At 36.2% G+C, this 13,923-nt stretch overlaps 1 protein-coding gene across 26 annotated transcripts in view; it reads left to right on the forward strand.

The window, feature by feature from the left end:
• ADGRL2 (adhesion G protein-coupled receptor L2) overlaps nt 1–13,923 on the forward strand; it is a 631,707-nt gene that overhangs the window by 467,246 nt on the left and 150,538 nt on the right. For all 26 annotated transcript variants that reach the window (XM_086717375.1, XM_086717376.1, XM_086717378.1 and 23 more), the window contains one exon: nt 10,456–10,628. In XM_086717375.1, coding sequence (XP_086573501.1) covers nt 10,556–10,628 — 73 coding nt within the window. In that variant the 5' untranslated portion in view covers nt 10,456–10,555. The remainder of the gene's footprint in view (nt 1–10,455; nt 10,629–13,923) is intronic.

Below are 13,923 nucleotides of genomic sequence, written 5' to 3' on the forward strand. Positions count from 1 at the left end.
ATCATCCGTTTTGCTTAGAGACACAGATTGATATGGTTTAGAACATAGGGCTTGATGGAAAGCAACCCTGGCTAAGGCACAAGAACTTGCTCTTTTTGGAAGAAATCCCTGATGTCATCTTGTTTTTAGATCATGTGTAGTTTTCCCATGAAGTCAGAGTGTGAAATATGTGAGCTGCATAAGTGTCAGGTTATTACTATTATGATTGCCAATGTAATAATGTATAAACAGGTTTCAAAAATGTTTTTCTGAAATAGAAACTCCTTTAGGTGTTTTTTTTTTTTAATTTTTTAATGTTTATTTTTGAGAGAGAGAGAGAGAGAGAGAGAGTGAGAGTGGGGGAAGGGCAGAGAGAGAGAGGGAAACAGAATCCGAGGCAGGCTCCAGGCTCTGAGCTGTCAGCCACAGAGCCCGACGTGGGGCTCGAACCCATGAAACATGAGATCATGACCTGAGCCAAAGTCAGACGCTTAACCAACTGAGCCACCCAGGCGCCCCTAGATGTAATTTTTTTAATGTGAATTATTAGAATAATTGGTGAGACCTGTTTTGGTAGAAAGGACAAGCCCTTAGTGAAATGTGTTGCAGTAGCTCCTAAAAATCTTCTTCAAGATTACTTAAGATGGAATCAGGACCGTAAACATATAATTGGAATAATTGGGAAAATGATGAAATAGTAGATTCATTGTGCCTTCCTCTGCTCAAGTTGCTGAACTTGAGGACTACATATTTGTGAATTGTCCCAACCCTTGCAGTGGTAGGTGAAGATAGGATTTCAGAATGTGCTCCTGATCTCAATTTTGGACTCTCCATCCAGATGATGCTGGTCGATCTAGGTACATATCTGAAGGGAAACACAGGTCCAGAAACTGCTTTTATTTACCTTTTCCCTCATTATTTTGGTATGAAATACACTTAATACCATTGAGTTTTGGGGGAGTGTAGCAATTATTAGTGCATATTTTGGGTCTTAGTCATTTTCTTCTATTTTTTAAAAAATATTTATTTAAGTAATCTCTACAACCAATGTTGTGCTCGAACTCAAGACCCTGAGATCAAGAGTCACATGCTATTTCAACTGAATAGGTTGCACTATTTTCTTCTATTTTTAATTCTCCTATGAAGATTATTAACTTTTTGAAGGTAGCAACCATATCTTAATCTATATTATAATTCTTTTTGAACCTAACACAGGACCAATTAATAATATATAAGGAGAAAATAATTAACAAATAAGTAGCACTTCTTTCAGTACTCAATATCAAAAATATCTAGTCTGTAATCACTAGATATTCATTGACAAATTGACAGACATGCATTTATAGTGTTAATATTATCTATTTTAGAAGTAAAAATTGCAAGTTTCGATGATACTGTATATATTGACATAGCTTGTAAATGAGTTGTATCATTTATTGATTACAAAATGCTCTGTGCTATATACTTCACAAAATTTTCTTCTGCTTCTTAACTGTGTATTTATAGTAATTTTTCATATTTATTTTTAAGATAACTTGACCATATTTTACTCAGACTACCTAATTATCTCTAAGAAACCTCTGATGATATTGATGATCTAATATACGACAGATCCTGGGTCATTATTATTTCATTTAGTGGTTGTATATATAGACCAAGAGGGAATCTGAATATTGATCCAGGGAATGACTAGTAACAATGATTTATGAACAAAGGATCCAGTGCAGTGAGCCAAACATAAGATTGAATCTCATGAGCAACAGTGGATTTTTTCTTTTCTATTTGCCTGAACAATGAATGATTAGTCTATAGTATTATAGATGTTAATGTGAAAACATTCTTTCCAGGACTATTAAGATTCATTGTTAATTATAATTGGAGGAAATACTTAAATTTATTGTTTTAACTTACAAGTGACTTCTCTGGTATTTTGGCTGATAAGAATTATCAGTTTAGAATAATTTTTTATTTTAAATTTTTTTTTTTTTAACGTTTATTTATTTTTGAGACAGAGAGAGACAGAGCACAAATGGGGGAGGGGCAGAGAGAGAGGGAGACACAGAATCGGAAGCAGGCTCCAGGCTCTGAGCCATCAGCCCAGAGCCTGACGCGGGGCTCGAACTCACGGACCGTGAGATCATGACCTGAGCTGAAGTCGGAGGCTTAACCGACTGAGCCACCCAGGCGCCCCAATTTTTTATTTAAAAATTTTTTTTCAACGTTTTTTATTTATTATTTTTGGGACAGAGAGAGACAGAGCATGAACGGGAGAGGGGCAGAGAGAGAGGGAGACACAGAATCGGAAACAGGCTCCAGGCTCTGAGCCATCAGCCCAGAGCCCGACGCGGGGCTCGAACCCACGGACCGCGAGATTGTGACCTGGCTGAAGTCGGACACTTAACTGACTGCGCCACCCCGGCGCCCCTCCAATTTTTTATTTTAAATAGCACCGTAAATGAATGAAATTAAGATAGCTTGACTGGAAATACTAAAAATTAAGTTAAATTTTAGCTATCATTACCTAAGGGATGTTAGTTTTACTAATGTAAACATTTTGAAAATCAGCTCATTATTCTCTTGGTATTTTGTCATTTTCACAGTCCCAAAATGCTTTTGTTATACTTCCATTTTTTTTTAAAGGGAAAGGTAATAAAACATAAAGTAAGTTTTCTGAACTTTTTTTTTATTTTTATTTTTAAATTGTTTTTTCAACGTTTTTTTATTTATTTTTGGGACAGAGAGAGACAGAGCATGAACGGGGGGAGGGGCAGAGAGAGAGGGAGACACAGAATCGGAAACAGGCTCCAGGCTCTGAGCCATCAGCCCAGAGCCTGACGCGGGGCTCGAACTCACGGAGTGCGAGATCGTGACCTGGCTGAAGTCGGACGCTTAACCGACTGCGCCACCCAGGCGCCCCTGAACTTCTTAATTAGTGGCAATAATTGGTTTATTGCCAACACTGGTTTTATAAATATGGGTTTATATCCCAACACTGGTATTGACTTACTGTCTTTAAAAACAGGTTAAGTATTCTCATTTCAAGGCAAAATGGAGATAATAATATATATTTCCTCAAGTTGTTGTGAAGATTTCTTGAAGTCATATAGGTAAAGTGTTTATGCCTAATTATGTGCCAGGCAAGTATAGCTTTTTATTAGAAAGGGTTATTTTTGAAATAGAATGTAATCTCCCAGGGGTGAGGAGTTTTATCTCCTTTGATCCTTAGTACTCAGCACATAATAGATGCTTAGTAAATATTTGTTGAGTGAATCGTTTAGTGATTAGCAGAAAGATTGGCTTTGTAATTAGCCTTGATTAGAATTCAAGCTCTGCAGGGTACCTGGGTGGCTCAGTCTCTTAAGCATAGACTCTTGGTTTTGGCTCAGGTCATGATCCCATGGTTTGTGAGTTTGAGCCCCACATCGGGCTCTGCACTGATAGTGTAAAGCCTGCTTGGGATTCTCTTGCCCCCTCTATCTGCCCCTCCCCTGCTCATGTGTGCACTTTCTCTCTCTCTCAAAATGGAAAAATAACATCAAAAAAGAAAAAGGAATTAAAAAAAAATTCAAGCTCTGCCACTTGCTAGCTGAATAACTTCAACTATGAAGATCAGATTACTGATCTTTATAATAGTGACCTAATAAAAGATTAGTGACACCTGTCTGATAGAGTGTTTCTTTCATACATAGTATGCAGTCAAGAAATAATTTCCAGTTGCAATACCCATAATTTGTATTTCACTAAAAAACTTTCATCAGAATTCTAGACTACTAGAAGTTAAAAGTTATAAGGAAATGTCTTAAAGTTGGAGACGGCTGCCATTTAAAAATAGCTTTCCCAGAGCGCCTGGGTGGCTCAGTTGGTTGAGCATCAGACTCTTAATTTTGGCTCAAGTCATGATTTCACTGTTGGTGAGATAGAGCCCCTCCTCTGGCCCTGTCAGCCTGTCAACGTGGGGCCTGCTTGGAATGCTGTCTCTCTCTCCCTGTCTCTGCCCCCTCCCCAGCTCCATGCTCTCTCTGTCTCTCTCAAAAATAAATAAACTTGAAAAAAAAAATAGCTTTCCCTTTCCCCCAAATGGGGAAAAAGCTAACTTCTCGTATTGTAGGTGGATTATAACTTAACAATATATACAAAATGTTAAAAAAAACATTTATGAGGGGTTTTTTTTTGGTAGAAAAGTTGGGGAAGCCATCAAATTTTTATGATCTGTATGGTAATACTTTGAACGGGACATGTACTTCATGTTTTTTTTTTTCTTTTGAGACTCAATTTGCAAGTTTATGTTCAGTCATAAAATGGCCCCTACATTGGTTTGAGAATGACAGCAATTTGTTTTTATTATTTCAACTGGAAGGATTTTAATGAAGAGAATGGCGGACTGCCCCGCGCTGTGTCTCCAGCATCCACAGTTACAGGCCTCTTTTGCAAGCTCAGCATGGCTGGTCGATGTTCTAGCGGATTGCTGATGTAATTTACTAGGAGCATTCCCGAACTCTTCTCCTTTCTACTCTAAGACCTCTCTTAGAAGAATTTATTTCTTCACAGTGCAGAAGTTTCAGTAAAGGGTAAGATCAGAGATGCATGTTAAGGGGACTTTGGCAGAAATAGTTTAATTAAAGTACTCCGGGCTTGATTTCAGTGTCCACAGAAATGAAATGGAGAAAGAGGGTGGTGACCAGTGATTGGCCGCGTGGTTTTAGGATCTCTGTCAGCATTCCCAGCCCCAAACAATCTCTGTGAAGGGCAGGAAAATAAACTTCAACGCAAAAGAACGTTGAATGTCTAGAGTTAAAATAAGCTCACCGATTAGCAATAGCGAGGGTTTACTTAGACAACTTACTGAAAGAAAACTCCCAAGAGTGTCGATATTTTGTCCGATGTTAACAAGAAGGGGGAATTCTGGCCTGTCAGGATTGCGCATAAGATATTTCTAGAAAGTGAACACCCTGAATGAGGTTTAAATTGAAATGAAACTGTGTTTTATTTTTCATCTTCTAAGCCTTTGCACGGGGGCACAGTGGGTTAGTATTATCCTTTTTTGTTGTTTTGTTTGTTTTGGCTAAATATAGAAGAACAGCTCTCTTTTGCTGGTAAATTCTGTTCCATAATTATTATAATTTTATAGCACAAATAAGATTAGAAAGACTGATTTTGTATAGCTTCCTTTGGCTTTCATTTAGCACCGACATAACATTTAGTGCGTGGAATGAAGGTTTCATTGTATACAGCATTAGTGCATAATAATGAGGATGGGTGACTTTGGTAGGTCTCATGCTTAGATGGTGCTTTTCTTTCCCTGTCTTCCTCGTGCTTTTAGTTGTTTGGGGTGTAGCATCCAGTGGTCTCCATACTTCAGTGTCCGTGAATGGAAATCAAAGACAAAGCTTAAGATACGAATCTTTATGTTGCCTTTACTCTTAATACAATATCAACCTTATTAGTTAACCAGTTTTTGAAAATTTGAAATTATCTTTTTCTCTTATTAATCGTCTTATTTCACTGATAGTTATAAACAAACTGTTTCTATTTTTGCCAGACAGGCATCATCACATATGAGTTAAATGTTACTTCCTGGTACTATAACATAAATACCTGAATATTAAAACTGATTAGTAGTATTTTCCTAATTTTGTTGACAGTTTAAAGCCTGGGATGTTTCATGCAGCTAATAAATATAAGCAGGTTACTGTTTAAAAAAGTTTTTTTTAACGTTTATTTATTTTTGAGACAGAGAGAGACAGAGCATGAACGGGGGAGGGGCAGAGAGAGAGGGAGACACAGAATCTGAAACAGGCTCCAGGCTCTGAGCCATCAGCACAGAGCCCGATTCGGGGCTCAAACTCACAGACCACGAGATCATGACCTGAGCCGAAGTCGGACGCTTGACCAACTGAGCCACCCAGGCGCCCCAGCAGGTTACTGTTTTAAAGACCGCACCTTACTTACTTAAGTAGTGTATAAGTAAGTAGTGTATAAAACATTGAGGAGTATTGGAATATAAACAATGCTGAGGCATATTCCTGGAAGTCATTTGTATGGCTTTGGAAGGGTTAGTAGTAGTGATGCTTTAATTGACTTTTTACATGACAGAGTAGGAGGACATGTAGATCTAAAAAAAAAAAAATCTTAGGTTTGGTAGCAATAGGACTAGGATGAAATTGTTTGAATCTTCTTATTTGAAGGGTAAGAACAAGATTGTACATTAGAAGTGGGTTGGATATTTAAAAATCTTGGTCATAAAAATCATAGTTTACCTTGTTTCGGGTTTTATTAAGAAATGAACCATTACTTAGCTTTATGAGGAGTTTGAGCTGCCTTTATAGTCACAATTCCTCACCAGAGTTCTTGGAAAAATGTTTTCTAAAATCTAAGGACAGGGGCGCCTGGGTGGCGCAGTCGGTTAAGCGTCCGACTTCAGCCAGGTCACGATCTCGCGGTCCGTGAGTTCGAGCCCCGCGTCAGGCTCTGGGCTGATGGCTCAGAGCCTGGAGCCTGTTTCCGATTCTGTGTCTCCCTCTCTCTCTGCCCCTCCCCCGTTCATGCTCTGTCTCTCTCTGTCCCAAAAATAAATAAACGTTGAAAAAAAAAATTTTAAATCTAAGGACAAACTAGTTATTATTTTTTTAATGTTTATTATTTTTAAGAGAGAGAAAGAGAGAGAGACACACACACAAAGTGTGAGCCGGGAAGGGGCAGAGAGAGAGAGGGAGACACAGAATCTGAAGCAGGCTCCGGGATCTGAGCTGTCAGCACAGAGCCCGACGCAGGGCTCGAACTCACAAACCGTGAGATCATGACCTGGGCCGATGTCAGACGCTTAACTGAGGGAGCCACCCAGGCATCCCAAGAAAAACTGGTTATTAATATGGAGAATTACTTAATCTTTCTGTTCTCTGAAAGGAAATTTAATAGCTTTCTTCTGATTTTGTTCCTTGTTTTTGTTTTGCATTAGAAGAAGGTTTTACTGAGCTTCATTTTGCAGGTAGTTAAAGGAAGTTTGAAGGGAGGGGTCTGTTAGCTACATGTATGCCTGTGAATGTCCTATGCCTCCACTTTGATGAGGAGCAATGCTTTTCCTAAGATTAGTTTCACCATGTTTGATTATTTATTCATTCTACCCTTAACTGATTGTGGTTTGTTAAGTATTTCAAATTTCATTAACTTTTTTTAATGGAAGGTTGTTTTTATTTTTTATTTTATTTTTTTTTTAATTTTTTTTTCAACATTTATTTATTTTTGAGACAGAGAGAGACAGAGCATGAACGGGGGAGGGGCAGAGAGAGAGGGAGACACAGAATCGGAAACAGGCTCCAGGCTCTGAGCCATCAGCCCAGAGCCTGACGCGGGGCTCAAACTCACGGACCGCGAGATTGTGACCTGGCTGAAGTCGGACGCTTAACCGACTGCGCCACCCAGGCGCCCCTGGAAGGTTGTTTTTAATTTGGATCACAGCAGTAAAATCTTTTGACTTAGTTTTCAAAATTGCGTTTAAAGCTTGAATTTTTGTAAATGATTTTATTTGATGGAAAGTGATTGGATATGGCTTATAGAATGAAAAAGAATTTATTCTGTTTTTGCTTATTGCACAGACAGATGGACATAAGCTTTATTTGCATAAAGGAAGCTATGATTTTATTGCATTCCAGAACCGGTTTCTGTTTGTTAGAAATAGTCATTTATACTAAGCCTCATAATTGACTACAGTGTAATTTTAGAATTGTGTTTCACATTCTCAAACCTTAAAATTGTGTTTCACGTTCAAACCTTAAGAATACACTTAAATTTTAGTATCGTTAAAATCTGTTCATGAAATATCTGTCCTGGCCAAAGACCACAAAAGAGGTCTTGGTTGTGCGGTTTCCTCCTCGTTTTCCCCTTACTAACAGAGGTTTTCCTATCTTGGCAGCTGTTTCCTACAAGGCAGTCATCAGTCTCTGATTTCTTCCTTCCCTTTCTTCCCACAAACAAGGGCTCTTTCAAATAGCAGATGACCGAAGACAGACTAATCTTGGATCGCTTTAAGAAAGTGGAAATGTGTTCAAGAGTTGTGCTTGTGGGCAAGCAGCCTGTATGCATGTCATTGAAATGAAAATGCTCATTACAAGCAGAACTTGGACAGCTAGAGTTCTTTTTGCTCAAATCAGGAGCATTCCAGAGGCTGACTTCATTTTACTTGTACTAATTAATGTGTCTCATCCACACATTAAAATCATTCTAATTGCTTGATCAGATCATTGAACAATATGGAGGATATAAGAAATTGTTCCTTGATTCGCCTTTTCAGTGTGACGGGCCATGAAATTTTCTGACTTCTCTTTATGCTTTGTATAAAATAGCTTGCAGTTTTAAGGCAGGTACTTTGCCACAGCAGTTGTAAACCACACGTTTACTTTTGGTTTTGTCTTTTGAATAGTCTTTGGGAGTTCTGTGTGAAAAAAGAATAGAAAGATAGCCACTTCTACACAGTTGTGTGCCATGTTTCCCCAGCAGATTAATTTTTGATACGTCATTCTTCTTTTTATATTTTTGGCATTCAGGAGAGGAAGTTTGCTCTTTCCTTTGTTTTTGTCTTATTTCTTTGGACAGACAATCATCTGAAGTGTTCTCAGAACTGGATAATGCCATTTCTGACCCCCTTTGTCATGATACCTAAATGTCTTCAGTAGTTTCATAGAGAGATAAAAAATTGGGCTCTTCTGGGTCATGGAGGGATGTATAGGGAAGCAGTTTTATCTCTGAAATCGTAGGCATGATAAAACAAAATGCTTATTGGAAATACCTTGCTAATTTCATCTATGATTTTATGGATCTTTATATTTAAATACTAGATAAGAGCTTCAGATTAATTTTTTACATTCTTTTTGTTGTGGTTATTGGTAATGCAAGGTAGTGACTTTGTAGTGTGATAAGTATTCCCAACTATTTAGAATATGACTGCTTTTGCATTGAAGTTATATCATAGTGAACTGATAATAGAATATAGTGAACTGATAGTCAAATATAGTAAACTGCTAATAGAACCACATATGATATGTAAAATGTGTAGCAAATGCAGAGTAGCTTAGATAATGTGAAAGAGAACTCCATTGTTATCTAGGAAAATTTTCTAAATTTTCTTTATGCTTTAGTGTCAGCATCTAAATTATGTAAGACTTATTTTTTTATAGATACAACTTCAGAATAAGGGATATTCCCCTTACTACGCTACTCCACTTTTAAAAACTCTTTATCTGCAGCAGATTAAGGATAGATTGAGAAAATTTGTATGAGTATTACTTAGAAGAAAGTTACAGGAAGTTAATATGAAGAAACTGTTAAGATATCTCTTTAAAAGAATATATTTTGTAATTTTTCCACCCTCAAGGCAAGACCAGGAGACTGGATGTATTTGAGAACTGTCTGCATTCTATGTGTATTGTCAGGCTAGTATTTACTCTGATTCCTCTTGCTACCCTAGAAAGAAGTGAAATACTTCAGTAGAACCTATTAGCAAATAACCTGGTCTCATGTGATCCTAGGAACTGAGAAATACTGATTAAGTCATGCACCTTAAGTTTTTGTATTCTTTTCAGTTGAAGAACTGGATTCTAAAGGCCAGTCAGAATTAGACTTGGTTCCAGGTTTTATATTATTTACCTCTCTCCCATTTAAAAAAAAATGTGCGACAACCTTGGAGATCAAATCATCATGGTCTTGAGGTTTTTATTTGGGTCCAGTGGATGGACCAACCTAGTCAAGGATATAGGTTTAATCTTACTAAGATATATTGTGCTATAAAAAATATATATGAAAATCTAAAACGTTAAAATGAAATAGTTAAGAGACAGTTTATTAAACTAGTCCCCGTGTGAATAGCTATAGCAATTTGATACGTGGTGTTTAAGAATGTGGTTCTGGAATGCCATTATTATATAAATTAATGTACACCCATGTGTTAAAAATTGTACATCCTTGTATAGAAAAATAAACTGCTTAATTATATCTTTAATCTGACCCGCAATATAACAGGATAAAATAGTAGATAATATTGCTGTTATCATCAGTAAACACAAAAACATTTATGTATTGATAACATTTTATTAGAGGCTTATATGCTAAAGCTAGTAATTTGATAAAAAGACTGATATGTGGCAAAGGAGACAGGTGTATTTTTCTAGAAGGACTTCCTAAGCTTTTCGGAGAAAAACGGTCATTAGGGATTTACATAACTATTCTATGAATTCATAGGTCATGGTTATCTATAAATGATTTTTTGAGCTTTGATCATTTTCTTTATGTAAAGCTCAGATACCCAGTATGTAGGAGAAGCTCCCATATTGGATATAGAATCAAAATATATACCATTTATCTTTTTATAATTAGGAGGAGACGGGAGGGAGAGACAGAGAGTTGCTGGCTGTTATTATTTTTGCATTTATTTTTTGTGACGTAGCAGGACCATAAGAGTAAATGATGGATTTGTTTGTTTTTCAGATATGACGATCAATGATGCAGACTGCTGGGTTCGATGAAGCTGGGCATTTATAACTAGATTCATTAAGGAATACAAAGAAAATATTTAAAAGGATCAATAATGGTGTCTTCTGGTTGCAGAATGCGAAGTCTGTGGTTTGTCATTATAATCAGCTTCTTACCGAATACAGAAGGTAAGATGCAATTTAAATTTTATTTTTTAAATCTGGGCGAACTTAATTTAAACTATGCAATCTTCTCTACATAGAAGTGGCTAGAATGAGTTTTATTATTTTAAAAAGTAGCTGTTAAAAAGATTTCCCGAAAGTCAAATTCCTTTTTTTGTTAGTTGAATTATTTTCATTACACACAGTTGTAGTACAGAAGAACTAGTGCTAGTAGTCTGAATTTATATTTCACTTACATTTGTATAATATTATTGTAAATAATCCTGAGAAGATGAAAGCTTTGCTTTGGTATATACTTTACACTGACTAAATTTATGCCAGTAAAATTGAAAGTATTTTGTGTCAACTTTTTCATTTCATGTTTTGTTTGCTTCTTGAGTAGAGTTATAGTTTAGGTCTAAAAGTCTTAATTTTTTTTTCATATCTTCTGGAATATGCATTTTTTGTAGTGCTTCATTTTGAATTTTATTTATATCTTTTTGAAGATGGACCTGATTTTTAAAGAAGTGAATATATTTTTGAGGCTTAATTAATCAGAACCATCATTTATTAATTACTATATGGATTTCCTGGTATCCATTATTTCTTTAGTCTTACATACTATTTTCATGTGAAAATAACACCCTTTTAGGTGCTTTTTACAGCGCAGGTCAGAAGTTAATATAGAGCTAAGATATGTTAATTTTATAGCTATTTAGTAGTTATGTATTCAGCGTGAAAATAGATTAATCTTGTAAAATCTGTGAAGAGTACAAAATCCCTGAGACATGCATAGGTTTTATTTGTCCCAATTAAATATCATTGAAGAAAATATTTTCGAATTTTAAAATTGGTTTATATGCACTTTTAAGGGATTCACTTCATACCTACCAACAAAACGATGGGTGGAGAAAAAGAGGCATGGTGTCAACTAGTAGAAGCTTATTTTTCCAGCATCTTTGTGATGAGCTTCAAAGTGTTAACATTTAATTTTGCTGAAAGAATTTTATTTGAATTACTTGTTCCAAAATTATGTCTCATCATTTTCTTCTTGCCCTCCCAGTCCCCTACTTTCAGTCTGTTGACATAACTTAATAATACAATTCAAATAAATAACAAATTTAGAAATATTTTAAAATAAATTCTATATTCAGAAAGTAGATAATGTTCACTTGGATTTAAGTCACACTCAGAAGTTACAACAGGGTTAAGATTCTGTTTTTAGGAGATACTGCTCTGTGCATCAGAATTGAAAGATACATCAAATCTTTTTTTTTTTTTTTTGAAGGATACATCAAATCTAACAGTAAAATGTAGTATGTCTGAGTGAATAGTACCATAATGACAAGCAACAAGCAGAAACTGAGTTTAATAATGTGAATCTCTGGCTTGGATTGTTATGAAAATCTTGTGTATATAGTCCATAATTTTACATCGTTTTTTTTTTTTTCGGGGTGGGGGGGGTGCACTAACTGAATTCCTGCTGTTATGTTTGAATGTTTTTATACATTTAAAAAAGATTCCAGGTGTGGACCAATGGCTCATTAGTCCACATAATGAAAATTTTTCCAATCAAGATAGAGACCACTTTGCTGGCACAGTAGCTTAACTCAGCAGGGGGGCTAGCAAAGAGAGACTGTTTCATGAGATACTGCAGTTTTATTTCTAGTGTCACCTATCAGGTCAAGATTCATATCTGCTGTTAAGAGAAATTTCATTTTTGGCGCATCAGGCCAGGGGGTGTTGCTTTTGAAGCAGTTCCCTCCTACGGGTAAAAAGAACTTAGGAGGAGTCCACACTGCTAGCTGTGACAGTACACGCAGTTAATGCACACTGTTAGAGTACTGATCCAGCATCACATGGTTTTGTCTTAGAAAAGTTTTACATGACATGATAGTCCTTTATTGCCAGAAAGCAGATAATGTTCTGTGAACACCTATAGAGAAACCCAATCAAAGTTAGGTATGAGAACACAGGAAAGGAGTTATAAATTTAACCATTCAGCCATTAAGTTTCTTCAGAGCCCTTTTCAAATCTTACAGAGATGAGCGCTTTTTGTATTAGTTTCCGGATTCGTACAGATAAAACTCAGATAGAGTTTCCTAGATGGTTTCTTCCTTTCTTTCTCATTCATTGAGTGACTAAATTGAGCCAGGTGCTTAAGATTCTGCAGTGCAGGAGGCACAGTTCAGGCTCTTGAGGAGCTCATGGTATTGTGCAGGGCTGGAAACCTCAAGTACCTACGGGGGCCTAGGAGGGGAAGTGACCTGAGTGCAGCTGTCCAGTGGAGGTCTGCAGTAGGCAGGAAAACGCTTGCCGGAGGACCCATGATTGCCATTCCAGTATTTAGCCTGCTTTTGCTTGTCTTCTGGCTTTTCAATATAAACCAGACCTGGATTTTAGGCAATAGTACCTAAATAAGATTAAAACAAAACAAGCCTGTGTATTATATAGGCCTGCCTTTTCAGGGCTTCTATTTTTCCTCCTCTTTACAATAGTGTTTCACCTTAGTATATTATTTTAAAGGCCAAACAATTTTGGATTTATTTTACATCTATATGTATGAGAGGTATATTTCCACATTTGCAAGGACTCATTTGTTTTATATTCAGACGAACATTATAAATATGTCATGTTTTGTGTACATATTAAAGAGCAAGCAAACCACTAAACACTTTTGTTTTTTAAGTTTTACCATGGTAAAGCCTAATTATATAAAGGTTTAATTGCTAGAATTAGCTTATCTCCCTTTATCTCTGTCTTCTGTCAACTAGTGTTTAAGAATCAAGGCTCACCCATTAAATTTACTTGTTTTTGCGAAATAAGAAAAACGCTTTATTTATTCTTAGAGACTCCTCTCCCCTGTGTATTTTTGAAAATTGTTTAGAATTTCCAAATAAAAAATGATTATAAAAGATCAGACTTTGAAAATATTCTGTAGGTTTTTCTTAGAATTGATTTTATTCTTAGAGAACTAATCTCAAACCCTTCAAAAACCAGTTTTGTTGAGAAACTGATGTGCTTTGATTCTTTTGGCCAATTTTTATAAGCAGAGTAACCACTGTGGAATCATGTATCAGTAAGTAGGAAAGTAAATTGAATTTTTGTGTCCTAGAGAATTAAATTATGCTATATAATGGAGCCCTGGCAAGCCTAAGTCAGACATGTGAAGGCTTGCTCAAGTGACAAGTTACAAATAATGGCAGTTCTTCAGCAAAGTCGGTAAAATGGATTTCAGGGTGAATTCTTTATGCAGTGAGTATTTAATTAGATTTCATTAGTCAAAATTTTAGTTAATTAGTTTAAATTTCATTGTTGTTTA

Source organism: Puma concolor, chromosome C1, assembly GCF_028749965.1.
Source record: "Puma concolor isolate L17-30 chromosome C1, mPumCon1.1.hap2, whole genome shotgun sequence".
NCBI lineage: Eukaryota > Metazoa > Chordata > Mammalia > Carnivora > Felidae > Puma > Puma concolor.